Source organism: Brassica oleracea, chromosome C6 (genome assembly GCF_000695525.1).
Source record: "Brassica oleracea var. oleracea cultivar TO1000 chromosome C6, BOL, whole genome shotgun sequence".
Lineage (NCBI taxonomy): Eukaryota > Viridiplantae > Streptophyta > Magnoliopsida > Brassicales > Brassicaceae > Brassica > Brassica oleracea.
Window position 1 is genome coordinate 24,442,674 of NC_027753.1, and position 27,818 is coordinate 24,470,491.

At 37.1% G+C, this 27,818-nt stretch overlaps 5 protein-coding genes and 1 non-coding gene across 7 annotated transcripts; 3 read left to right on the forward strand and 3 right to left on the reverse strand.

Moving 5' to 3' along the window:
• Positions 1 to 3,537: 3,537 nt before the first annotated feature.
• Positions 3,538 to 6,698, forward strand: LOC106298823 (cyclin-A2-4-like). Of its 2 annotated transcripts, none has more exons than XM_013734957.1 (10): positions 3,538 to 3,646; positions 4,435 to 4,766; positions 4,843 to 4,993; positions 5,090 to 5,226; positions 5,301 to 5,393; positions 5,502 to 5,635; positions 5,738 to 5,924; positions 6,026 to 6,175; positions 6,271 to 6,405; positions 6,497 to 6,698. In XM_013734957.1, exons 2-10 carry the CDS (start codon positions 4,512 to 4,514, stop codon positions 6,548 to 6,550), a joined length of 1,296 nt encoding a protein of 431 aa, XP_013590411.1. In that variant the 5' UTR covers positions 3,538 to 3,646; positions 4,435 to 4,511; the 3' UTR covers positions 6,551 to 6,698. The 2 variants fall into 2 exon arrangements, with proteins under 2 accessions (XP_013590411.1, XP_013590412.1); XM_013734958.1 differs by lacking the exon at positions 3,538 to 3,646 and adding an exon at positions 3,716 to 3,984.
• A 1,385-nt stretch (positions 6,699 to 8,083) lies between these two features.
• On the forward strand, positions 8,084 to 10,674 carry LOC106300109 (D-glycerate 3-kinase, chloroplastic-like). The gene is made up of 10 exons (XM_013736186.1): positions 8,084 to 8,369; positions 8,553 to 8,935; positions 9,023 to 9,102; positions 9,184 to 9,277; positions 9,369 to 9,447; positions 9,536 to 9,567; positions 9,673 to 9,741; positions 9,828 to 9,902; positions 9,987 to 10,154; positions 10,262 to 10,674. The coding sequence occupies exons 1-10, from the start codon at positions 8,117 to 8,119 to the stop codon at positions 10,403 to 10,405; spliced, it is 1,377 nt and encodes a 458-aa protein (XP_013591640.1). The 5' UTR covers positions 8,084 to 8,116; the 3' UTR covers positions 10,406 to 10,674.
• A 68-nt stretch (positions 10,675 to 10,742) lies between these two features.
• On the reverse strand, positions 10,743 to 17,515 carry LOC106300108 (N-alpha-acetyltransferase 15, NatA auxiliary subunit-like). The gene is made up of 26 exons (XM_013736185.1): positions 17,313 to 17,515; positions 16,703 to 16,781; positions 16,200 to 16,282; positions 15,951 to 16,100; positions 15,710 to 15,825; positions 15,265 to 15,370; positions 15,004 to 15,075; positions 14,800 to 14,915; positions 14,517 to 14,649; positions 14,294 to 14,371; positions 14,155 to 14,208; positions 13,995 to 14,065; positions 13,858 to 13,912; positions 13,665 to 13,760; positions 13,412 to 13,540; positions 13,228 to 13,310; positions 12,900 to 13,130; positions 12,689 to 12,812; positions 12,510 to 12,617; positions 12,305 to 12,436; positions 12,169 to 12,225; positions 11,978 to 12,075; positions 11,838 to 11,896; positions 11,633 to 11,744; positions 11,448 to 11,539; positions 10,743 to 11,293 (listed from the first exon to the last, which is right to left on the reverse strand). The coding sequence occupies exons 1-26, from the start codon at positions 17,361 to 17,363 to the stop codon at positions 11,094 to 11,096; spliced, it is 2,685 nt and encodes an 894-aa protein (XP_013591639.1). The 5' UTR covers positions 17,364 to 17,515; the 3' UTR covers positions 10,743 to 11,093.
• Positions 17,516 to 18,522: 1,007 nt separating this feature from the next.
• On the forward strand, positions 18,523 to 18,604 carry TRNAS-AGA. Its single transcript has one exon. It is a non-coding gene; the product is annotated as a tRNA-Ser (tRNA).
• A 1,194-nt stretch (positions 18,605 to 19,798) lies between these two features.
• Positions 19,799 to 20,607, reverse strand: LOC106299165 (VQ motif-containing protein 11-like). Its single transcript, XM_013735296.1, has one exon. The coding sequence runs from the start codon at positions 20,482 to 20,484 to the stop codon at positions 19,966 to 19,968; it is 519 nt and encodes a 172-aa protein (XP_013590750.1). The 5' UTR covers positions 20,485 to 20,607; the 3' UTR covers positions 19,799 to 19,965.
• A 1,503-nt stretch (positions 20,608 to 22,110) lies between these two features.
• Positions 22,111 to 24,555, reverse strand: LOC106300810 (glycerol kinase-like). Its single transcript, XM_013737043.1, has 5 exons — positions 24,464 to 24,555; positions 24,188 to 24,372; positions 23,671 to 23,892; positions 22,629 to 23,595; positions 22,111 to 22,541 (listed from the first exon to the last, which is right to left on the reverse strand). The coding sequence occupies exons 2-5, from the start codon at positions 24,319 to 24,321 to the stop codon at positions 22,296 to 22,298; spliced, it is 1,569 nt and encodes a 522-aa protein (XP_013592497.1). The 5' UTR covers positions 24,322 to 24,372; positions 24,464 to 24,555; the 3' UTR covers positions 22,111 to 22,295.
• Positions 24,556 to 27,818: the final 3,263 nt, after the last annotated feature.

The window sequence follows — 27,818 nt, forward strand, 5'->3', positions numbered from 1 at the left end:
GAGCTTTATTAGAGACGATGCTGAGTTCAAAACTTCCAGTCTTCTAATCTAAGACAAAGGCGAAGTAAGTTTACTTACAGATGCATAGGTTTCTTGAGCTTTTTAATGTTTTTAATTAAAGATTTGACTTGGCCTTGCTTTTGGTCAATTGAGTCTTAAGACTTTTGTCAATCTTTTTGGAAGATTTTTGTTAATATTATGAGAAAATCTTGTGATCTATATATGATTGTGTTAATAAAATTTGATTTTACATAAATTGTGTGAATTGTAGGGTTCAATTTAATTAAACAAAATTAGCTTTAATGACCATTCATACAAAATCTAAAGTATTTCCATAATTTCATGACACCATATTAACCATTGCGCAAAGTCACTTAAACCAATTGCAGCAAGGAACCACAAGTCGAAAGCCTTGGTCAGCTTATATACTTTTATTCATGTTTGATACAATAATGTTCCATATTGAAAAAAATATATTTTCGGAAGCGCGGAACTACGCTCCTAGATGCCTTTGGCGGGGTGGACGATCATTGGGTTGAATTAATAACTGAAACCTAGAAGCACTCCCGATGATGAAAGATAAAACGACCTAACGGTTGAGTTAGGAGCAGAGAAAACTAATGTTCTAAGGTCCACCAAATTTCAAACGTAAAAAATTTAAACCCAGTTTATTTTCTTGAAACTTAAAGCTATACCAATTTTTTTTTTGGTCTAAATTGAATTTTTTTTAATTAAAAATAAATTGCTAAACCTGTATACTAAATAGTTATATAACAATATAAATATATAAATATATTCACGTATTACTTTAATTTTACAAAAAATACTACATTTGAGAAGTTTCACAATAAAATCCGTGTAAACTAAGAAAAGTATTTTATTTACTGTACATATACATTTAAAATTTTTAAAATCAAAATTTAAACATTTTTCCTTACACTATTTTAGCCGTAACTTAACAACTACAAAAGTTCGGTTATCTTTGATCATTTTTACGTTAGAGGTCAATCAAATCTATACCAATATAAGATTAAAAAAAATAATAACGAAATGAATACTATGGTCATTGTTAGATCTACCTAATCAACATGTATAACTTTCAATTCTCCATTCGTAGACAATTATATACAACATGACAAAATTAACTTTTATCAAAAAAACAAACAATACAATTACATGCACAAAACAACACAATGCATCGACAACGTACCTAACTCCGCGCAAGCGCGGAGGCTAAACCCCTAGTGTTTAATAACTACATGGATGGTAGGCGACTATTAAATGAATTTAGAAAGATTTTTTATAGTTTAATGTAGTTAAAAATGAACGTGTGTTTTTAGTTGAAAAAAAAAATACTAATTCAAATCTTAACGCATGGCAATTTCTTTTATATTGAGCTACCACTTGATTCATTAATTTTACTAAAATGATAACTCAAAACTGTAACTCATATAATTCAAATAGTAACTCAAAAATATAAAATTAATTCATAACTATTAACATTTTTGAGCTATCTTTCTAACTTAAACTTAATCAATGATAACTCAGTCACCGATCAAAAGCCAACACAACGAAAATACTATATACTTGACAATATAAAACGACAAGAAATTTATTTAACGATGCATAATGCAACTCATCAAATATACAATTCGTCGTTCTAAAATTAACGTTCACTGCAAAAATTGATCAGCATGCAGCATGCTAAGCATTAAGTCGTGGAACATAACAAAACCTGAAAATGCAGAGTCCACTACTTTTCTATTCACTTCCTTAATATGTTTTTTTTTCAGAGTGGCTCCTGCAGATCTAACCATTGAAATAATATTTTGTTTATTTTTGTTTTTAGTCTTAAACGTCCAAGGCCAATGAGATCTATTACAGTTTTATGATTCATGTGAGCTAACATACTAATGTAGAAGGTTTTATCGTGGAGAAATCTCCTCCCAAATGACCAAGTTCATGTAGATTTGGTCAAAGCAACCGTTAAGAAAAGTAGATATAAGTTTTGTTTTACATGAAATTAAAAATTAATCGCATTATGTTTTTGTGTTTCTTTATAAAAAACTAATTAATCAAATAATTCACCTCTTAAGCAATACTATGGTTTGATCCGCACATGCAGTTTTTTATTTTATAAATATATAAATTTGATATGACCGTAAATGTTATATGTATTAGTGTTATTTATTGTGTAACTCTATAATTTAATTTTTATCGTTTGTAAAATTTGAATATTATCATTATGAGTTTGGAATATCTAATTTTTAAATTGTATATTAATCAAATATGTCATATTAAATAATTAATGAAATGAATCTACTATAACTTTTGTACAATAGATTTTTTATACTTCTTTTTAATAGAGATTACAGTGGATTTTGTCCTGGAGCTTATGGTCAAGTGGTAAGAGGAAGTACATGGGATGTCAACACATTTCAGGTTTGATTCACTTGCCATGCAAAACTAAGTCACATGTTACTGGAATACCCTACATGGATATAGATCCTTGTTTTAGTCCATTTCAATGTCCAGAGAAAAAGAATCTATCTATGAAATGTACCTCTATTTGGAGATTAGTTTGGATCCTTCCACGGAAATAAAACGGGTTCTTTAACTTCTGCAAATCGCTGATAAAAAAAATTCTACAAATCATCTTTTTTCAATTGAAAAGATGGATTAGAATTTATGGATGGATCCTTAGCATCATGTGGTGTCCAAATAAGCAAAAACGAATATATAAAGATCAACAGAAACGTAAAAATAAAAGCTAAACAAGAAGACTGATTCAGGGGTGAAACTTGCATTTGGTCTTTGTTTTTATTTTACTAGTTAGTTCTTTTAAATATTTTTAAAGTTTGAAATTTTACCATTAAAAAAAACTGAAGGAATCCTACTTCGAATCTTAAAAATCTGAACAGAGTTTGTAACTTAATCCCTTTTATTCACCTTTGAAGCAAAATAATGTTTTATAATCACTTTTATTTACCTTTGGATGAATAGCCACGCTGTGTAGAGTAACACCAAATTTTTAAATAGAGTCACAGTGCATAGGAAAACGTAACAGTTCCTCGATCGTTCCTTCACTTTATTTGTTTAAATTTTAAATGTTACTGACAAAATAAATGAGAAAACATTCGAAAAGAAAGAGAAAAAAAACACCTGCATGAGAAATCAAACCTCATTAATTTACAACAGGCTAATGGTGAAATGAAAATGACAGAGAACCCAAAATAGCAAATGTGATTATGTGATTAAGATGTAGAAAAGGTAAAATGATCACTAAACAGAATCTATGAAAAATCATGTGCAATCACATACTCTAAATTGAAAGAATTAAACAGTAATCACAATAAACTCTGTTGAGTAATTTCTTATTAGATGGTCAAACAGTCAACAAGTTTAGGTAGAGAGAACTATAAGAAGTACATAAATAAACATTTCTTTCTAATAATAAAGTTTTAAAAGGTGAAATATTAAATTAATATCTTAAAACACTCCTTGATAAATCCCGCTCACTTCCACAGACAGACAAGCGTCCCTGCATCTGCATAAAAGGGAATTCACTATACACTTACTTTCTCTCCATCTGCCCCCAAAATAAAGAAAAGAACTTTTCTTTTTGAAGAATTTGATCTGGAGCCTAGTAAGTTCCCATCGCAGCCTGTCTCTATCTTCTCTGTTTTTTTTTTTTTTTAATAAATGTAATGTTGTTCGCACGCGCACCTGCATCTTCTCTGTTCCGATGTGTTTTTTTTTTCTTGAGAGGTTTTCTGTTTGTTTTCTTGGATAACAGAAAATGTGAGTTGATTCATTCCACCTCGGTGTTTTTAAGAACTGATCGATAAGGGTCTTTTGTGAGATGAGATCTTGCAGCTCCACATTTTCTCATGGGTCTGTTTCCTGAGAAAAAGTGGATGCTTCCGAGAAGAAGAAAGAAGCTTAATGTACTTCTTTCTTTTTAAAAGTTCCGATTATTAATCGGTAATATACACATTATTTTGTTTTAATAAAGTTAGATTATGGAATACTACTTTCCCTAAATCTGCTGCGACTTTTTAATTTCCGTTCATTTTTTTTTTCATGGTTTGATGAGGCCCTGAGGGTTTTCCTGCAATACTGTTTGATTTTTCTTCAATAAGTAAATGAAAAAAGTTTGAGACTTTGGAACTTGAATGTATCTTCTTCTTCTTGGAAAGTTTGGAAAGAAAAAGAGTCTTTTTAACAATGATGTGATGCAATTCTGGCTTGTCTCCTCAAAGATCACTGTGTCTGTCTCATTAGATCAACTTCCTTTGTTGGACTAAACTGTTTCTCCCAACGTCTTATATGCATTGTTCTTTTTTCCATGCTAGCTTCTCTGTCTTACCTGGATATAGATCTTTTGTCTCTGTTGCATCTTCGTATCATTGATCTTATACTTCAATTCCACAGATCTCTAGTTGAAGCTGATCTTCTGCTAAGACGAATCAAAAGGTGTTGTTGGATCGTCTCATCAGAGTTTCTCAGCCATGGGGAATGAGAAAGCCGTTTCTGGAAACACCATACCTCTCCATCCTCGCCCTATAACTCGTGCCCTTGCGCGTGCTTCTTCTAATCTTACAACATCTTCAGAAATGGCTGCTGCTACTACAATGATCAACCAGGGAAGGGGTCTGAGAGCAAACAGTAAAAGAACAGCCTCGGATGATAAGAATGCCAATGCACCTAAGAGGCGAGCTGTTCTTAATGATATCACAAACGTTTCCTGCGAGAATAACATTCAGGTTGTTATATACACAACAATACTGCTTCCTAATATTGACAATTTTTTTTTGCTGACAAGTGGAGAATATCAAACAGATAAAGAAGGGAAGGGCAAGTTCTTCCAAGGTTACAAACGCAAAGGTACAAGTTGTGTGTACAGGCACAAACGAAGCATCTTCTTGTAGCTTTATCGAAAAGCCGAGTTCCAAGTTGCCTCCAAGACCCCCTGGGAGATCCACTTCTACAGGTGAATACTACTAATTGTTTACCTACTTTTGCTGTGTGAGTGCTTTATAATACTTTCTGATATTTTTTTTTTTAATTCTTGGAAATGGTTTTACAGTTGAAAGAAGCTGTGTTGGAGGAAGTTCCATTGTGGCAAGCAGCCTCAAATTCATTGACATTGATTCAGATGTTAAGGATCCTCTACTATGTAGCCTATATGCACATGAAATCCACTACAACATGCGTGTCGCTGAGGTAATAAACCCCCTTGGGATTTTTATGACTTAGGAAGATGCATCTGGTTATCTAATGACTTGTCTGTTTATCAGCTTAAACGCAGACCATCTCCTGATTTTATGGAGAGAACACAAAGAGATGTGACTAAGACAATGCGTGGAATCCTTGTTGATTGGCTTGTTGAGGTTAGTTTTATTTATTTATTATTGTTGGTAATTTTTGAAGTCTTCTCATAAGTCATACATCCCTTTCTTCTTGTTGGTAACTTTTGAAGTCATAATAACTCTTTTCAGGTCTCAGAGGAATACACACTTGTACCTGACACACTCTACCTCACAGTGTATCTGATAGATTGGTTTCTAAATGGGAACTACATAGAAAGACAAAGACTTCAATTGCTCGGCGTCACTTGTATGCTCATTGCCTCGTAAGTTACTAATCAACCAGTATATCAAAACAGTAATGCTTGTTCTGGAAGGCAGAGGATCTAAAAGGGAGGTTTTGTTGTTTCTTGAAACTTTGTTTAAAGGAAGTATGAGGAAATCTATGCGCCACGCATTGAAGAGTTCTGCTTCATCACGGACAACACTTACACAAGAGATCAGGTCCTGGAAATGGAGAGCCAAGTACTGAAGCATTTTAGTTTTCAGATTTACACTCCCACTTCAAAAACATTCCTCAGGAGATTTCTCCGAGCAGCTCAAGCTTCTCACGTGGTAATTTGCTACCTTTTTCTTGTACAAATGTAATCTATATCTGTGCTCATCAAACATTTAGCAGAAAGATTGAAACTATATTGGAATGTTGATATACGCAGATGCCAAGTGTGGAAATGGAGTTTCTGGCGAATTATCTAACGGAATTGACGTTAGTAGAGTATGAGTTCTTGAAGTTCTTGCCTTCCGTTATAGCTGCTTCGGCTGTTTTTCTTGCCAAGTGGACTATGAACCAATCAAGCCACCCTTGGGTCTGTTCTTGCTCTCTTAAAACAAGACGCATATAGCGATGTTGTTCTGTTTTTCCAAAATCTTGAATCTCACACGATTTGCATTGTTTGTCCAGAATCCAACACTTGAGCATTACACAACGTACAGAGCCTCCGATCTTAAAGCATGTGTTCAGGCCTTGCACGAACTGCAGCTTAACACCAAAAGATGTCCCTTAAACTCTATTCGTATGAAGTACAAACAAGACAAGGTAAACAAAAAAAACTGAAGTTAAATTTCAGTTTGGTTTTGATAAACGTTCGGTTAAAAATTAGTTGTGGTTACTTAAAATATTTTTACAGTTCAAATCCGTGGCGGTGTTCACTTCTCCGGAGCTACCTGATAGGCTATTTTGAGAAAAAAAGACTAAACCGAGCGGTTTATCATCTCCTAACCGATATAACACACGTGTAACATTGTCCTATGTTCCGGTTTTCGGACTTTCAATCCGTTTTCACCTGTTACTCTCTCTCTCTCTTAAATAAAACAGTAGTGATAGATAAATCTTTCCACGGTCTCATTCCCAGATCCCGGTATATTACGGTTTAGTGTAGACATATTTGGTTCTTCCAAATCGGAGTTGTTATGGTCGGTAAGACGAGAGTATTGACGTTAATAAAATAAAAAAAAGGACAGTAATGAAAGAGGGAGAGACGAGTAGTGGATTAACTACGCGTTTCCGACGAGAGGAAATAAAATATGACTCGCATATTATTAAAGTTGAGAAACGGGTCAAATCTTCCTGGTTGATCCACTAATCCACGGGTTAATTTTTTTTTTTTTTTAAAGTTTGATTAATTATGTTGTTATAACGATGAAAAATATTATATAGACAATTCTACGGTCAACAATTTTATCCTCATACGAAAATGTACATCTGACTGCATCGCTCCCAACCGTCCTATGAGATCCATGTTCGATGATACATCTTTGCATCATTCCGAAGACTTTTTGTAACTATTTTTCTCCATTATCTGCATAATTTACGTTTTATGGGGTTTGAACCCGAGACTTCCTGATACAAAGAAATGAACCATTAGCCAAATTTTTTTATTTAAAAATTTTATTTGCATGATAGAAAAATATATATATATATATATATCTGTCCTGTCAAAATTTGCTGACCAACTTGCGGGATCCATGTATATCATTAGTTATAGTAAAAATAAATATTTTACTATTTTTAAACAATATTTATATTTTTATAACTAAAATAATATAAATATTATATTTATATTTATAAAATATATTACTTATTAAAATACTTTTCTTAATTTTTGGATTGACATGTACTTATAATTCAAATTCCATCGATCTACGCGTTTTATTTAAAATAAACTCAACTCATATTTACAACCTTTTTTTTGTCAACCTAATAACTCATATTTACAATTTAATATTTTTAGGATTAAATGAAGTGTGACCGTAGATTATGATGAATATCTCCAACCCTACATATTGTGTGGCAAGATTGATCTTTTTCCTTTACGAAAATATTAAAATATCATCACGCACGGCGATTAGAATAAAGAAAACTTAGTAATCAATCTTTCCACGGTCTCATAATCAATATACTACCCAGATTTGAATAAAGAAAACTTAGTAATCAATATACTACCAAGATTACCCGGTAGTATATTCCGGTTTAGTAGAGACTGGTTTGGTTCTTCCAAACCTGAGTTGTTCTGGTCAGTAAGACTATTTGACTAGTAAGCAGTATAAAATAAATAAAAAGACAGTAATGACAGAGAGAGAGACAAGTGGTCTACGCGTTATCAGACGTGAGGAAATGAATATGACTCACATATTATGTGGAAAGATTAAATTTTTCCTTATGAAAATAATAAAAAATATCATCAAGTTGCTTCCCCTTCGTTGCTTCCTGATGTGTCTCTCTGCTTCGAGATAGAGAGAGAGAGAGAATGGCGGGGGCAACTTCAAGTTTGATATTGTCTCCATGGCAAGCGACTCTTGATCATTATAATAATAAGACTAAGAGGTTTTTTGTCAAAGGTTATCCGTTTCCGTGTCACCACTCTGAACCTATTTGCAATTCTTTTATTATCAAAAGACGTGTTCTCTCTGCTTCTTCCTCTTCCATATTTAAGGACAACCATGTCGTTACTCATTCTTCATCCTCCTCAGACAAGCTTCAAACTCATTTCTCCATGTCTGGTAATAATATGCTTCCTCCCTTGTTTACCTTTGTTTTTGAGTCTTGTATTGTTCAATCCATGTGAGCACTTGTTTGTTTTTAAGCTCATTTGTGTTGTCATTAATTGGTTTTAGTTTATTAGTTACAAAAAAAAAAAATTATAATTACTAAAATGATGATGACCTTTTTTTTTGTTTGTGTAGGTTGTGGTTGCTCGTGGATTCAAGACAACTCAATGCTTCATTATTCAGCTACAAGTAATTGGACGTCGAAGAAATGTTCGGCGTTACCAACAACAAAAACAGTGGATGTGTCCTCAGTTTCAGACCTTTTTGAGTTCATATGCTCTGGTCCACTCGTGGACAAGATCGGTATCACTCCTGAAAAAGTTGGCCAGGCCATTGACAAATGGTTGCTATATGGGTCACAGCTATGCAGACTCTTTCAGCTGAATGAGCTTAAGCTCACCATTCCTCAGAAAGCTAGGCTTTACCATTACTATATACCCGTCTTTGTTTGGTGCCAAGACCAGATTTCTCTGCATAGCTCCAAGTTTAATGATGGAGATGATGTGCCTCCCCTAGTGGTACCAATTGTTATTGTTTTTGGTTATTGTTCCTAAATTAATGATGGGGTGAATTGATCTGATTAGATGTGATTGGAATAAATGCAGATTGGATTCAGCGCACCACAAGGATGTGGCAAGACTACACTAGTGTTTGCACTTGATTATCTTTTCAAAACCACAAAAATGTACATTGATTACATACTGCAGCAGTTTGCTTCATCTAAGCCCCTAGTGATTCTTAATACTAACACAAGTAAATATTGCAGGAAGTCGGCGACAATATCTATAGACGATTTTTACTTGACTGCAGAAGGCCAGGCTAAGCTGAGAGAAGAGAATCCAGGAAATGCACTCCTTGAGGTATACTCATCTTCATATTCTCAACATTTTCTCTTTTCTTCTTTAGTTTGAAAAATATCTTGATTTTGTATCACAAATGTTGTGTATACAGTATCGTGGGAATGCAGGAAGCCATGATCTTCCATTCTCTGTCGAAACAATTGAAGCCCTGACTAAACTTACCAAGGAAGGTTAGTTTCAACGAGAGAAGCTTTATTCTTTAGCTGTTATTAATCTTTATTTACCTTGTGAGTTTAATTTTTTGGTGGTTATTGACAGGCATGAAGATGAAAGTTCCTCGCTACGATAAGGTGAGAGTAACAGCTTGATTTTACCTTCTCTACCTTACCAATTTGTATCATAAACAGAGGATGCACAGGTCTTAACTTGTTGAGATATTTCTATTTTGGCTGCAGTCTGCGTATAGCGGGAGGGGTGACAGAGCCGATCCAACAACATGGCCTGAAGTTGAAGGACCTCTAAAGGTATATATTTCTATCTTCTTCAAGTGTTGTTTCTGTTCAAAGTCAAAAATGAAACAAGAACACTAATAATATTTTGTTTGGTTCAGGTGATTCTCTTTGAGGGATGGATGCTTGGTTTCAAACCTCTTCCTGCTGAAGTCGTTAAAGCTGTGGATCCTCAGGTATTCTCAACTCCCTTAATATTAACCAGTATCTCTCTATAGTATTACATTCTAATAATGAAAAACTTTGTTTTCTATCTATAGCTGGAGATAGTGAATAAGAACCTTGAAGCGTATTACGAGGCATGGGACAAGTACATCGATGCATGGGTGGTCATCAAAATTAAGGACCCAAGTTATGTATACCGATGGCGTCTTCAGGCGGAAATAGCAATGAGGCAGGCTGGCAAAGCCGGGATGTCAGATGATGAGGTATTTTTTGACAATTCTTAAAACAGTTAAAATAACTAGTACTCTTGTGCTTTATATATATACACATGGAACTAATGAATGTTGAAATGTGTGTGTTGTTGCTATAGGTGAATGACTTTGTGTCGAGGTATTTGCCGGCATATAAAGCCTATCTTCCGACACTCTACGAGGAAGGACCAAGCGGGTCGGAACCAGAGCGTGTCCTTGCTATAGATATCGATGAAGAAAGGAACCCAATACTCGCAACCTAGTGACATGTTCTTCCTCCTATGCCTTATAATGTACTATTTCTCTTTGTAGAGTAACACACTACATCACGCTCTTTTTTTATTCATTGTATCTTTTGATATGCTCTATTTGTTACAATGCTTCAAATATGTATTTCTTTGGAAAATATAGTTATTTATTTTATTTTATTTTTTAAACTGTGGTCGGTTGTATAGTTGAGATAGTTTTTATTCCTTTAAGAGCAGTCTGTAAACTTTACAAATCAATAAATTTCCAAATGGTGGTACTGCGATGTATTAGCATTTGAGAGAACGTTAGATAGCACAACAGCATTGACGAAGAAAAGATGAAACACCACACAAGAAAAGGTTCTTCAAATCAAAATTTTCCCAAAGAAGGTCAACAAGTATACATAAAACAGGTAATGTAATGGGAAAATAAAGGAGCTAAAAGGGTACAACATCAAAAAGAAAAGCTCGAAACATCCTCGTAAAGTGTCGTGAGGGAAGTAAAAAGGAAAAAGAGACAAAAGACCCTTTGCTTTCTGTCATTGTTCATCAAACTTGAAACCCAGCCTTTATATAGAAAAACAATTATACACATTTGGCATCTTTTGATCCACACACCTCTGCCAAAGATTCACTAAAATCTCAAGTTTGATCCATGTCTGCAACTAGGGAACGTCCGTCTTTTGATTAAAAAGGAGCTTCTTCAGGTTGAGACGGAGAGGCTCTTGAATGCTTCGACTTGTCCATCGCCCAATTCAGTCTGACCCATTGGATGGTTTGGTGTGTCGCCATTCTCATTGCTCTTGCGAGACGAGTTGTAAACCGAATCAGGCATCACAGAGCTGCGCTTGCCTTCAAAGTAAGTAGAACAGGGAAAATACTCGGCGCAGCGTGATTTCCATCCTGCAATTGTACCCAAAACAGGCTTAATACTTCTAAATTCTAAGGACTTAATATCATCAGACCAACCAAACGTAATAAATCAAAATGCAGCCGCAGACAGTCATAATAGTAACTAGTTTATGGCAACATCATAGTGAAGATATATAATGCTTACTGGAGGCAGCTTCTGAGTCAAGGAGAACTGTGTCTAGAAGCTTATGAACTGCTATACAGTCTTTGAGTTTCCACTCTATTTGAGCTCCATTTCTGCACAAGGACAACCGATGTTTAACATAAAAAACAAAACAGATAACAAAGAGAGCAAGAAACCATAAGGTAATGTGTTTGGAGGAGCATTACGTTTGAACCACTTTACTGGTTGAGTCTTCAATTATTTTGATAGCCTCGGTTTTCTTGCTCGGATCTAACAGGTACAGCATTTCGGCGTACGCAGCTCTGTGCACCAAAGAATCTGCGGAATTGAAATGCAAACGTTTAACATTTTTGTTTTATCAGACACTGCAATATCTCAGCGAGGGTACCGAGTAATCAATTTGATACGCACCTTTGTGTCTACCAAGAAAGTCTTCGTTTACCTCCACTAGCGATTTATTCTGCAATTGACTAGAACGCAAACGAAAGGACATTTTCACAACTGATATACAAAAACAAACAGTAAGAATGGATAATAGTTTGAGTAGTCACCTGATTGATGGGCGCTCAGCCTCAAGTACACTCCAACGAAGTTTCTCAGCTTCGGTCGTTGGAGCACTTGTCGATTCTGTCTTGAGAAAGAATTTAATCTGCCATCGAAATAAAAACATTATTATCCATCCTCTCCTTAGCATGATTAAGCCCTCTTTAGAACACCACAAGTAGCACAGATTTCATCATACCAGGGAACGATGTGAATCAGGGTTCTCCGCATCCAATTTAAGCATTTGCTTGACAGCCTGAAAAATGAGACAGCAAAGTCCTTAAGATTACTTGGACCAAGGCTACTATACAATCATGAGCTTGAAAAATAGTTACCTGGAAAGCAAGCAGAAACTTTTGTTTTCTCATGTTAACCTCAAAAGAGACTAGATGAGTCTCCAAAGAATTAGGTGAATGCTTCTGGAGAAGTCTCAAGTACTTTGAAGCCTCTGCCATTGGCTCTTCCACCTGTCCAGATTTAGTTTTCAAGTAAGCCTCTAATGAAGCAACAATACATCTTACGAATGAAGCAAACAACAACCTGAATTAACTTTTGCCCATGAGGATCTGGATCTACAGGCTTCACATTTTTTTTGCCAGACTTAGAGACACCACTGGCAGTTGATTCTTCACTCTTACTCTCAGCTTCCTGAAACGAAGAAGACCACTCTGAAGCCACCTAAGTGTCAATGCAGTCGACAAAACACTGAAAATACTTACTTTCTTTGCTCGTTCTTCTGCCTTTTTCTGCTTCTTCATTTTCTTCTTCTGAGCAGGAGCCATCTTTGACATTCCATCTTCTTCAGCAGTTGATTTGGGAGAATCATGCAATTTCAGATAGCACCTGAATATCGAGCCGAGAGGTAAACGTTAATGGATTATATACAGTAGATACTTTAGTTGGATTCCATTTGTGCAACGTAGAGTTTACCTGATAGCTCTGATTGCTGCTTTGTGGAAATATGGGAATGAGTGTAATCGGTCTTGGAACTTCAGCATGTCAACATATGAACGCAAAGTCATTTTTCTTAGACAGTACGAGTGGAAATCAAACTGATCTTCAGAAATGTCAGTGTAGTGCTTCTCCACAGCCAAAAACCTCTTCAGGGCACGCCCAAGATCACCCTGACGGAAGTAGCTATCTCCAGACGCAAGATCATACCTTTTTCACGAAATGAGATCAAAAGACAGCCATTAGAAATGCATCCGAATGTCAAATTTACATAAGCAAAACTACACAGCTTTCTATAGAGACGTACCACATGCACTGCATGTCATGAAGATTGTTGATCTGATCCCCCTCTTTTGTAAACAAAACAGCAGTTTTCTCAGCCAAGGTCACCTTCACGAGATTATTCACAGTACGAAGAAATTGTGTTGAGGCCTAACCTCCAAGGACACTGCCCAAAAGAAATATAATATGAACAAAAACGAGATGTAAACCTGATCCGCTTGCAGCATACGCTTAACGCATTCACTGTTTATATAGCGATCTGCTAAGTCCATGCATCTAGCTTCATCGGCAAGTGCGGCAGCGGCAGTCAAGTCTCCTGCATGTTTCATTATTCGGCTCTGTAGAGAGAAACCAGAAAATGGTTAAGAAGAAGATACAAGAGTCCACAAACAAAGTGATAACTTGATACACGGTGTGCACAAATTACAACAAGTTATGTTAACACACAATAAACAAATATACCTTGACAGAGTACAGATCAATAACTGTCGGCGTATGAGCAATTGCCTCGTCAATTTTACCAAGGGCGACATCATATTGACCACGCTTGTCATAATGCTGTATAATGAAAAGAATGTATCATGATAAGATACACAAAATTCAACCGAAAAGCTATTAACTATAGAGAGAAGGAAGATAGATAGCAAAAGTGAACCTGGGCCAAGAAAAACAATGTCCACAATAGAGTTGACGGGGGCTCTTTCACACCACTGCACCATTAATCACAACATATGAATGATCATATCACTAAATCTGATAACATATTATAGAAGACGTTAATTCAGTTAGTACCTTCCAGGGTAACTTCCAGTAGTCCTAATTGAATGCTCCATCTCAACAACTACTTGCTCCAATATATCAGGCTAGACAACAAAATACATATAGAACCATTTATCGTAAAATAAAGTGAAGCCAGATACAATGAATTTTGCGACAAAGCAGAGAAACTAACCTTGCGAGGGTGATCATACAGAGAAGAGAGATCAGAAAATAATGAAGGAACACCCTGAGACAAGCATCAAAGATATATAAGAAACATATTCTATTTGAACATTGTGGAAACAAAGCGACTCGAGGGTAAAAAAATATACCTTTGTCAGTAGAGGTTTAATGTACTTCGCCACAGCCTCCTTAAAGCTTTCATCTTGCAGAAAATCCAATGGTATCCTCTGAAAATGGGGAAAGAGAAAATAACTTAATACCTGTGTCCCGAAAATATCAGAGAGAAACATATTGGCAACCGGTTGTTCCCTATAATGTGGAAGGATATTTAAAAAATGTATTTCACAACGGGCACTGACTGCCATTTCTCACCTTAACAGCGGATGACCTAGTGTACTGCTCGCTTAGAGACTGATACAAGGCATTTAACTTCTCAATCTTGTCAGACGAATATTGTCCACTTTCCGAATACAAACCAAAACATTTTTGGAGGCCTTCATAATATCTGAAAAGTACAGGAATGCACTATTTACTTGTTGACATGAATTGACAGTACCCAAAAATATATAGAAGCCTTTGAGAATGTCATAGGAAAAAATTAGTCAACTTCTAAGCAAAAAACAAATAATGAATTAGAAGTGCAAAGAAAAAAAACCTGTAATTGTCAGGGTTCATGGAAAGCAGAACCCTGTAGAGTTTATCGGCTTCTGCTGGGCGACCAAGCTTCGACAAGAGAGATACCTCTAGTTCTTTGTAAGACAGCTTATCAACCTACAAACAACCACGAGGAATGTAAAATCTACTATGTGCGTGTGACCTATTATCCACATAAATAATACAATCAGCTTCAAGAACTTGCTATTTTTGGCTCTTTCTTGCGCAACTCATCAAGAGCTTTGTCAAAGGCGCCGATCTCCTCAAGCAAGGAAACCTGGAAGAAAAAAAAAACAGTTGAAATTTCCTGCAGCTATATGTATATCAAAGCTGTGCTAGTGCCAATTGAATATCAGAACTCGGAAGCTACATGGATATGTTAACGCCTATCATGGTTTTCCAGGGGAAAAAACTACAGGGATACAGTAAAGGTATGACACTTAAGATAAAAAATTTGGCTTGATACCTTGTATAAAATCATTTCAGTGTGTTCACATAGCTCGTTCTCAGGAGGGTAATCATCCTCTAGGGTGCCTTCAAACGCTTCCAAAATCTCAACAGCTTTAGAAGCACTGGTTTGAAACAAAACATGTTAGAGAGATCAAGGTGAGCTATTGTCAAAAGATATAAAAATCATTAAGCTGATTGGACAGGCATAGAATTCTACTGGATGTTATTCATTGGTTTATTATTTCCTATAAGTCTGATGTATGAAACATCCCAGCAAAGGTGTACACTACACTACTTGATCCTTAACATGTCTAAGACTACAATTGCAATTCATATATATACACCAGCGCATCACCAAGTTAGCTAGCGAATAGTCCAAAGAAGAAAAACTAGCATTCCATTCAAATGAGAAAAAGTAAAGCAACTTATTTAGAGTTGAGGCTTCAAGGAACAGAACATACTTTGCGTTCAAATGCTGGGAGACTGCAAAGCCAATCCAGTTCATTCGATGATTAGGCTTTAAAGTCAAAAGCTGCTGCCTGGTCTCCACAAAACCAGATAAGTCCCGCATTTGTGCCTAGGGATAAGAAAGATACAGTAAGATAAATTGTTGAAAGCATCAAGAAAGAGAGAGATTAACATTAATTGCCATCTAATAAAGTCTCCTCAAATCTGTTTTTAACATGTTTTTAACATAGTTACCTGCAAGAGTGAGAGGTCTCTGAGTATTTCAAGGTTCTCAGGATCGATTCTAAGAGCATTTCGGTAGCATTTGATGGCCTCTCTATACTCTCTGTCGGACCGGTACAGGAGACCAAACACATGCCAGCAAACATGGCTCTTGATGTCATTCTGCATGAAAAAACATTAAAATCCTGAATCACCCTGAAAAATTACACTATGTCTACGAACTAAGGATTGATATTATGATTATCCAAGTCAGAAACGAACCTTGACTCCAAGGCGAACAAGCTCGTATGCTTCAGTTTTGCGGTCCATACAATTTAGGGTCAATCCTTTCATCGATAAAGTCTCTGGAAATCACAAAGAATAAAAGAAACAAGTCTTAAAAAGAAGGAAAAGCATAACTAAAAGAAGCAGACAAATAAAGCAGTCGAGAAAGAACAACTCAGTAGAAGCAGGAACTTAACGCAAAACAGAACAGATCTCAACTAACAAAAACAAACAATACCAATCATCTCTTTTGATCATAGAGTATAACCCCATACTAAGAAATTAGTTTATTTGATTTTTGCATCATTAGGAACAAAGAAAATGAAATGAATTTGCGAACGGTGGTCGAATCTTAAACTACGGACAGGACACCCAAGCACCTTTTAGATCAACAAGTTGTATACAATGGAGATAGCAATAATATAGTGACATAAAAAAAAACCAAAACAACAGAAGGAAGGAAGGAAGGTTGGGGAGTAATGATAAAAGAAAAGTCTCACCCCCATGAGAAGGAAACTTCTTCAATATGGCATCAGCTGCCTTCAGTCCCTTCTTGTACTGCTTCGTCTCATAAGATTTCTGCATTATAAAACCACTCAGATTAAATTCACACGAAAAATACATAAAAAAGAATATGAAGTATTCCAAAGGTGGCTTCAACAAAAACAAAAACCCAATGCTAAAGTAGACTTGAGGAAGATGATTATTAACTAGTTTGCCTAGAAAGTGTGGGAGCATAATCATATAAACACTGGATGATGCATATAACATATGAAATTAGAAAAAGAGTAGAAGAGAAGCTATATATATAATATATTGTCAAAGCTTAAATCTGAGCCCGTGTCAAAGATCCTAGCAATAGAGGATTGGAACTAAGAGTTTGATACATCAAATGATACATATTAAGATACCAAAACTCCACTACTTGTCATATGGCCAAAGAATGTGTATTGACCTGACCCAACACATTGACCTGGTTAACTTAAATTAGGGTTTAACACAATAGAAGGGAAAAGGAAGCCAAGCTAGAATCATCAAATCAAATACACCGAAAGAAGAAAGAAAAAAAACAGTGAGACAAAGAGAGAGAGTGAGTGAATCGGAACATACGACGATGAGCTTGAAGAGGTTGGCCTCTTTTGGAGGAAGCGAAGCCCCCATTCTCCTGCGCAACGGAAAGAGCTCACGAAGAAGAGGAAGAAGAAGAAAGGAGAAGAGAGATCTTCTTCTTCACAAGAGAAAGAGATAGAGAGAGGTGGCGTACTACCCCGCTTCCTTCAACCCTACCGCGGAACCAAAGATGAACAAATAAACAAACACCCCATGAAGGGTATAAAAATTAGGTTCCGTCTTCTTTCTCCTAACCAAATCGGTCCGGCGTTTCCGGTTTAGATTAGTCTATTCCGGTTGACATCAATTAAGATGTCTTTGACCGGTTGAGAAGTTTCCGAGAGTCAACCAAACCGGTTACCTGTATCAAAATTTTGTATAAACCGATCAATTCAATTCATAGACAAAAGTAAAAAACTAAACCGTAACCAAACCAGCCCATACACATTTTAATTTACTCAAACCGAGCAGGCCTGGTCAATTTCACTTGGCAACATTCTACTCAAACCGAATAAGGCAGCGTCATGTGCTCTTCATGTCTAAGCAAACACAGAAACGTTTTCAATCTCTTCATCAGTCACTTCAACGGTCTCATATCCAGAGGCCCCTTCCCGATGGTTCTTCTTCACTCTGTTTTCTCTGTTAGAAGAAGACTCCGTCTGAGGCGAATGTTTCATTAGATTCTCTCAGGATTAACAAAGCCCGGCATCACAAAAAAAAAAAGAAAAACAACTTCCTCTTCAACTCAATCACAAAATCATGCTTGTAGAGTAACATGACAGCTCAACTCAAAAATATGTACTAATAACTCCATCGAGGGGCACACAGACCATAAGTTAAGAGAACTCTGTGGACTGTGGTACAGTACTTGGAACTTGGCTCAAGTGGTGACATTTGCCGAATGTTCACTTCTCTATTCTTGTGCTCTGTGCTTGGATGATTTCGCTTTTGAGACATATTTTCCTTGACAGAAGACAGCCTCTTCTTAAGTCCATCAAAAGCTAAATCTAACATATCCATTGACATACAGTTTTTTTTTTTTTTTTTTTTAATTACGAACATACAGGTTACGAAGTAGGAGAAGACTGTCACTGGCTTCAGAAAGCGACGAACCTTAACGCACCTGATCGTCTGATCGAGAGAGAAGTGTCAATCACATAAATTTTGTGTGTATAAATTGTACTTTACACATTCTTGATTTATACCAAAAGTGGACGTGCCGGAGTGGTTATCGGGCATGACTAGAAATCATGTGGGCTCTGCCCGCGCAGGTTCGAATCCTGCCGTTCACGTTTTTTATTTTTTTACCATCTTACTTTTTGCTTTGACTCTGCCGTTCACGTTTTTACTGTTTTGCCGTTTAGTTTCATCTCTTTGCTTGCTTTGTATAATTGAGGTGGTGAGATTAATTTATATGACGCGAGAAAGCAAATTGTATGTGAATCATGTAGATATACGCAAGCAACAGCAAAAAAATTGTTGGAGAAATTGATTATCTGAATGTGATTAGATGACAAGAGCGTTAAACAATTTCATCAAATACGTCATTTGGATATTGTGAATATAATTAGCGTTAACAAAATATTGATGCTCTCTTGAACTTGATTGGGCTTAGGAGAGAGGACACTTGGTTTAATCAGAACAAAGAGATTTGCAAATCTGGATTAAACAGCTGCAGGAGACACCCTCTGTTACAAGTAAACATCTATTATTTAGTATTCAATTTTACTATTTTAGCAGGAGAACTGAATCGTAGCCGTTGGATCTGCAGAGGATATAGACGCCGATTCATTATGCATCACACCCTTGTCGTTAAATCCAACGACTGGCAGCTTTATGACTCACAAAGACACTCAAAATGAAAATAAGTTAATGGACCACTGTGTTGTACCCCATCACTAAAAGAGTTCTTCTTCTTGACTTTCTTCCTTAACCAAAAATTCTACACGTTTTTGCATCTATTATAAAATTTCATATGCAAGTCTATTAGTCTATACAGCCTATTCCCCCACCACCCCGAGATATAGGCTATCTTTTCATCTATCTCATACATGCATCGACTGGTTTCAGTGACGAGAAGCACATGCTTCCGGCCCTATTTAAATGATTTAAATTTTCGGCCCAAGATTACTAATATTTTCGATAGTTCGGATGGTTTACAATGTGTTTTAGTGTGTATTAGGTGGGGTGTTCAAATCTTTCCAGCCACAATTTCTTTTAGTCAATTAATAATAGGCCCAAATTTTTAATTTTGCTTCCAGCCTTTAAATTATACGGGCTGGACCTGACTGGTTTTTAAGCTAGAAAAATATTTAGACAGTAAATAATGTAATTAGTGAATGTTCGGTTTTCAAAACTACGTATCGTGTGTTTTTGGATCCCACGTATTAAGCAATGAGGGCTTTTTAGATCAAACAATGTACTTGGGAAATGATGTCTTCCTTGACTAAAGTAAAGTAATTGACGCGTATGGAAAATTATAAAAAGATACTTAAGGATTTATATTCTAATGGAAGTGGAGTACACACGTTGGAGCAGTTGACCCTTCAAAAAGGTTAATGAAGGATAGTAGAAACAAGTCTTGAGGTTAATTAAAATCCAAAACGGATATTACCCTAACAAAATAGCCTAATAGTGGACTCAAATTATACGATTAAGAGTTGCGGTAATCCTCTTCAGTCCGTTGATTAGTGGCGTTAAGAGAACGTAGAGGAAACAACGGCAAAAGCTCAGGTGCTGGCTCGTCGCCGCTTCTCGGACTCGGAAGGAAGTAGAACCCTTTCTCGGCTATGGCCTTTTGCTCTTTATTGTCTGGCGACGCGTGGGGATATTCATGAGCTGAATGTGGGCTCACGCGCATCCAGAATGGGTCCAGGTGAGAGACGGGAGAGACGAGGAATCCTCTGTTGAAATGGCTTAAAGAGTCGTCGGTGGTGTTGTTGATCTTCAGCTCCATTTTCTTGGATGTTTGACGGCGTTCGTGGAGCTTGAATGCTGGTTTCTTTGGAGTTAAAGGAAGCTTCCGTTGTGCCGCGGAGACGGCAGAGAGTTCCGGTGGTGCTCCGGTGAGTTTTTGGACGATGTTGCGGAAATTTGAGGGATCTGCTTGAACGAACATGGTGTTTCGGGCCGTGGCATAGTTTGGCAACTGGTGGTGGTTCTGGTGGCTCATGGCGGTGGAGATGATGTATGAAGTTGAAACCTTTTGGAGGAATAGAAGAGAAGCTGTTTTGTTCTTGTCTTAAGAGACATTGTCTGCCTACTAACCCAATTATTTAAAGAAGGCCGTCTTCTTTGTGATTTTCCACATTTTTTCCAACATTTTGACTTTGCACGTCTAGATATTTTAGTTATTAAGTTGACCAAAATAGTTAATCTTTTAGTTGGTAATAATTTACTAATATTATATGACTCGAACACGGATTCAAACTTCTTCTAGATGGTTACAACGTTAAAAGTCAACCCCAAAGACCAACCGATACACTACTCTATTAGAATTGTTGCCAATTCCCCTGCGAAGTGAGAACATCATAGATTAATTTGTGATAATGAGATATGGCCGGTCCTTTTTTGACTTGGTAAGCAAATTAATTAATATTTCCACATTATCCCACTAGTCTAATATCTCAGACCAACCAATACACTAGTCTAATAGCTCAGATCGCATACACAAAGGTGTCTATTGCAAATTATAACTTAGACGTGGTTGATGAATTGATATGTAAGACAAAAGGTGAAGAAAACACACATAAGCACATGGAATGCTTAATATTATAATCTGCATAGGTAGGGATAGACACAATTGCTTGCTAGAAATATCAATAAACCTGATTATTGCGATTGCTCATGATACCTATTTTAGTTTCTAAAATCTATTTACAAGTCAAATTTTTTTCGAAAACATTCTTTTCTTATGGTAGCCTATTTTAGTCACTTTACGAAATTTTTGCTATTGGATTAGCTATACAGGTCACATGTTTTTAGCAATTCACATGACATCACCAGAGACCAAGTCTGAATCTTATGGACCTCTCTAGAAATAAGTTATCATGTAACATATCTTCAAACTTCTCAAATATTGTTAGTGACCAATTTTCTGACGGGTCCTCTTCTGCAAACATTGTTCGAAAACTTGATTATTCTCGATGTTAGAAACAAAGAGCTTTCTGGAAGTACACATCACAAACAAGAAGATCATCAGTGTTATTGCTTACAACACATGGAATGAGTCCATAACACAGTGTCTTAGTAATTTATCATTTTGGGATAGAAGGCAGTGAGTGAGGAACTTGTATGGCCCTATCCCCATGGGCTCAATTCTCTAGCTGTTTTCAATGTGTCTAACACCAATCTATCTTGGCGCCATTCTTTAAGGAAAGCAACTGAACACCTTTGGTGAGAAGAAGAGATGAAACCACCTATTTTGATCCCCTTGGTGATACATATGACATGGTTCTGGCCAGAAACTTTGTGTTTATTATATTATTTTTTTGGCACCAAGGTTGGTTGTTTCCCACCTTGTTGATGCTTTTGTCCGTAAGGATTTGCCGTTTTCTGGTTTGTAAGTCTTTCTAGTGTTCCTACATGTCTGAAGATATTAAATTGTTGTCTTGTTGGGGTATTTTTATGCCTCTAGTCCTGTTTTGTTACTGTCTCATTAAGCGAAAGGCTAAACTGTGTGATTTGTGTAACCACTTCACCATTTTCACAAGACTATCGCCAGAGGAGAGAATTGAAACTAAACATAACGTGACAAAAAGATAGAACACAATAATAAGTAAATCTTATTCTGATGCAATGTTACTTTCAACAGAACTCAGCATATAGTACTATTATATTAACCATTCATTAAGGACAGTGGATTAACCAACATACAAATATTATCTTGAAACATAATGTGAATTAACGACACAGCCCACCTGTGGCACATAAGAATTTAATCTGTAAGAAAGGACAATATGGTGGAAAGAATCCAATTCAAGTTTAGATAGAGAGATCAGCAAGATCGAATGTTCTCTCGACCGCTTTGCACCATGACTCCACTTTCTTCTTCCTGGTTTCTTCTTCCATGGTTGGTCTGAAAACTTTGGAGTTCTTTGACTTCTCTCCAGACTCAAATATGTCTTCTTCTTTCCAGAATCCAACAGCCAGACCAGCTGCATAGGCTGCCCCTAGTGCAGTTGTCTCTATGTCCACAGGCCTCACCACCGGAGTTCCCATCAAATCAGCCTACCAATGTTTCCAGACACACAAATTTGAAAAACATGTTCAAATCATAAACTACAATCAACATCATCAAAGATCATTATTAATTACCTGAATCTGCATGAGAAGGTTGTTGGCCGTGGCACCACCATCAACCCTCAGTAAAAACTCCCCTTGGCCGTTATCTAGAGATCCCTTCTCACCAGCGTCTTTGTTCATAGAGTCCAACACATCCTTCACTTGGAAACACATGCTCTCCAGCACAGCCCTCGCTATGTGAGACTTGTTAGTGAACCTCGTGATCCCTATGCATACACCGCGAGCGTCTTCTCTCCACCAAGGCGCAAACAAACCGTTGAACGCCGGAACAAAGTACACTCCCCCCGTCGATTCCACCATAGCCGCTAACTCTTCAATCTCGCTAGCGCTCTTGATAATCCCGAGGCTGTCTCTTAGCCACTGAACAGCAGCTCCCGCTATAGCAATGGAACCCTCGAGGGCATAGTTTGTCTTTGCTTGAGGCCCAAGCTTGTAAGACAGAGTGGTCAAAAGCCCATGTCCTGACTTGATGGGGACTTCTCCTGTGTTGAGAAGAATGAAAGCGCCAGTGCCGTAAGTGCTCTTGGCCTCACCTTTCTTGCAAGCTTGTCCCAGCATCGCCGCGTGCTGGTCGCCGAGACATCCGGCGATCTTGATTCCAGGAATGGGCCAGCCTTTGCAGATTTCTCCAATGACCTCCGAGTTACTCACGATCTTCGGCAAGATCTCAGCGGGGATGCCAAGGGTCTTGATGGTTTCCTCGTCCCAGCTCAAGGTCTTGAGGTTCATGAGCATGGTGCGAGAAGCGTTGGTGACGTCGGTGACGTGGAGCCCGCCGTTGATACCACCGGTCATGTTCCAGATAAGCCACGTGTCGATTGTGCCAAAGATGGCATCTCCTTTCTTGATAGCGTCCTTGACCGCATCCACATTCTCCATCAGCCAGAGAAGCTTCATGGCAGAGAAGTAAGTGCTTATAGGCAAGCCGCAAGTCTCCACAAAATGGGATCTTCCACCAGAGAGTTCCTTCTCTAGTCTCCTGTCAAGATCATCAACAAAATGTCTCGTTAGAAAACAGAACAAACCGTAAATAGTGATTATTATGTAAATGTACCTGCAGATGGAACTCGTGCGAGCATCCATCCAGACAATAGCTTTGTGGAGAGGAAGGCCAGTGGATTTGCTCCAGACAATGGTGGTCTCTCTCTGATCCGTAAGTCCAATGGCCTTCAAGCCACCGTCGACGTTGTGACCATCAGCTGTGGCTTTGTCAAGAGCCTTGGCGATGCACACTTTCACACTTTCCAATATCTCCATTGGATCATGTTCCACCCATCTTCATTCACAAACATAATATCCAATGTCAAAAAAACTCAAGAGACGTGACCAGTACTGGACGTGACAATATATGAATTAAATCCACTAAACAGAGATCACAGATACGAAACCTATTCGCCATTGAATTTTGGAAATGAAAATATATTACAGGTCGTTAAGAAATCTCAAAATTTGTAATTATGAAAAACGCAAAATATACTTTCGGACAAGATCGGCTAGTAGTATATACAATAATAAGACAATATCGGGATCATCGACCATAAAAAGTCAACAAGAAGTGTGAGAGAGATTACCCAGCTTCGGGATAGAACTGAGTAAACTCAACTTGATGAGAGGCAACGGCACGAGCATCATGGTCGTAGATGATGAATCTGGTGCTTGTTGTTCCCTGATCTATTGATCCAATAAAACCTTTCTCCCCTGCCATCTTCGTTTGTGTTCTTTAGCTTCTTGAATCAATGTTTTTTTCTCTCTCTCTCTAGAAGAAGATTGAATAAAGAAATAATTAAGTAGATTGAGGATTTATAGAAAAGATGAATCAGAGTCAGAGATCTTGTTGGAGAGTTCACCTTTTTTATCCGTTTACGCATTTAAGTTCTGCCAGAGGATGACGATGATGATTGTATTTAATTTATTATTATTGATATTCGTTTCTATTGGTTGATAGGCGGTCAATATTATTATCAGAGTTCACGGTACCCAATTTCAGCTCTTTCTGCCACGTCTTCCCTATCATTGGAACGTCTTGAAACCGTCCCTATCGTTGACTTTGACAAACTCTTATGTCTGTTTGGACTTGATGTAACGAACTAAAAAAAAAGATTTAACAAAACTGATCCAAAACTAAAGAACCAAATCAGCAGCTATGTTTCAACGAGGAGCTTGGTCTGGTTTTTGAAAGGAAGAACATCTTTCTTGGTTTGTTTGATGACCACGGTTTTGTTCTTCATCTGGCCCTTCCTGCATTAACACAAAGCTTCCAAGACAATGTCATATGCACTAATATCAAGAGCATTCAAAGGATCACAAAATTCATCCTTATTCAAAATATTTTCAGAATCCTTTTTAAACTGAGAAATTAATTCAAAATTATTTGGATTCTCTGGTTGTAAAATGTTTAATTGCAAACAAGACTCATCAAGAATTGATTCAGATTGAGAAGAAAATAAGTTCTTATGTTCACAAGATGTTAAACCTGCCGTTGGCTCATGTGTGTAGTCATCGAAAAGTGGCAATGGGTCTGAAAATTCTTCTTTTTCTGGCTCGGTTTCAACTCTGTCATTCTCCAAAGTCACCAACGGTTTCTGGTTTTGGCACTTGTTAGCATAATGACCAATCCTATGACATTTGAAGCACCTGGTAGAATGAGCTTTGCTTGTGGTTTTCACAGCTTTGTTTTTATCAAAAGACAACACATTAGTTTTCAAATCGGAATTTGAAAGAGAAGAAAACTTACATTGTTGTTTTGGTGCAGAAGAAGTGTTGGTGTTTCCCTTCTTTTTGAGTTGCTGAATAGCAAAAATTTTCTTATGCAATATCTTCTCCAAACTGGCATAAGTCTGAAGCTCGTTCCGATCAAGCACATCACAATTGCTTCTCTTGGCTTTGGTGAATGGACGATCACCATTTTTGACCCTCTTCTCATCTTCATCGAACATGTTTTGCCTCTTCCTTTGGTTTCTTTGTTTCTGCGCAAAATCAAATCCATTAGAAGCAAACTGTTTCTTATCTCTAAAAATCAATTGCTTTTTTCAGACACGGTTTTAAAAGGATAGAAAACATCTTGTTGTGGTTTTGAAGCCTGATTTACTTTCCTTAGAAGTCCAAACATCCTCAAAACTCTTAACAAACGAGTTAGCAAATAAAATCCTCACACTCTCAAAGTGTTTAGCTCACGATTTTTAGGTGATCACTCAGAGTTCTTTTCACTGGTTCAAAGGATGATAGGCAGTCAAAATTCAGCAATCAAAACCCAAAACAACTTTTAAGAGTAAAGAGAGAAAGAAAGATGAAGAGATTTTTTTTTGTATGGATCCGCCTTAATTGTCCTAAGGCTGAGTTTCTCTTCAACCAGCATGGTTTCTATTCCACCACTCCCCCTGGATTTCTCTTCAGAAGTGATTCAAGCCAAAACTTTACTCTCTTTTTTTAACTCAGATCAAGCATCGACCGGTTCGGATCATGGACACGGTCCAAGGAGTTATTTCCCGACCAACTCAACAAGTTAAGACTAATGGTCAAGCTAGAATCCACTTTGGACGAGCTGGACTAAGTGTCACTTACTTGGATGAGCTGAGTGAGCTACATGACACTAGCTTGGAGCTGAATGAGCTTAGTGACACTGAAGATGGAGCTGGTTTAGTTTCTGGGCGAAATGGACATTTTTTAGCACACGGAAAAATTCATAACAAATTCAATTTGGATTTGTTTTACTCCAAATTCGACCAGGCCTTTGGTGATGGTCTTCTGCCCATTTGCATCAAAAAATATCAACAAAAGGAGTCAAAGTCGTGGTCATATCAAGGGGAATTCAACAACACACTTATTTCTAGTCAAAAGTCTTTCTTTGACCACATCTAGTATAAATATGTAAACTCTTTTATGAATAAAATCAATCTATGTTTTTGAGTTTATTTTCGTTTCTTCTCTGAGTGAGAGAGAGAGTTCTTTAGCTAGTTCATTGGTGTGAACCGGCTTGTTGATTTGGTGGTCAGCCAATTCATCTTTGTGTGTTGTTTGATGGTTAGCCAACACATTCATTCTTTCTTGGGTGGTTAGTCTTAGATTGTGGGTATATCAAGAACCATTCCGCATCTCTTGACGATCCTTTCAATCCATCTCAGTTCCAGAAGTGTCATTGCCTTCTCGGATCATATCCAACACCCAGCTAAAGTGATCCTTCTATCCTAGGGTTCTTCAAGTGGTATTAGAGCCACTTTGGCTGGTTTGTTTTCATTTCATCTTTTCTTCTTCTCATCTCTTCACAAATTTCTTTTATTATTTCTTGTTAGATCCGGGCTGTACCTTTACTCCCTTGTGATTGCCTTTAAAAAAAAGATAAAAAAGAGTAAAGTTTTGGCTTGAATCACTTCTGAAAAGAAATCCAGGGGGAGTGGTGGAAGAGAATGCTGGCTGAAGAGAAACCCAACCTTAGGACAATTAAGGCGGATCCACATAAAAATCTCTTCATCTTTCTTTCTCTCTTTACCCTTAAAAGTTGTTTTGAGTTTTGATTGCTAAATTTTGACTGTCTATCATCCTTTGAACCAGTGAAAAGAACTCTGAGTGATCACATAAAAATCGTGAGCTAAACACTTTGAGAGTGAGAGGATTTTATTTGCAAACTCATCTGTCAAGTGTTTTCAGGATGTTTGGGCTTCTAAGGAAAGAAAATCAGGCTTCAAAACCACAACAAGATGTTTTCTACCCTTTTAAAATCGTGTTTGAAAAAAGCAATTGATTTTTAGAGATAAGAAACAGTTTGCTTCTAATGGATTTGATTTTGCGCAGAAACAAAGAAACCAAAGGAAGAGGCAAAACATGTTCGATGAAGATGAGAAGAGGGTCAGAAATGGTGATCGTCCATTCACCAAAGCCAAGAGAAGCAACTGTGATGTGCTTGATCGGAACGAGCTTCAGACTTATGCCAGTTTGGAGAAGATATTGCATAAGAAAATTTTTGCTATTCAGCAACTCAAAAAGAAGGGAAACACCAACACTTCTTCTGCACCAAAACAAAAATGTAAGTTTTCTTCTCTTTCAAATTCTGATTTGAAAACTAATGTGTTGTCTTTTGATAAAAGCAAAGCTGTGAAAACCACAAGCAAAGCTCATTCTACCAGGTGCTTCAAATGCCATAGGATCGGTCATTATGCTAACAAGTGTCAAAACCAGAAACCGTTGGTGACTTTGGAGAATGACCGA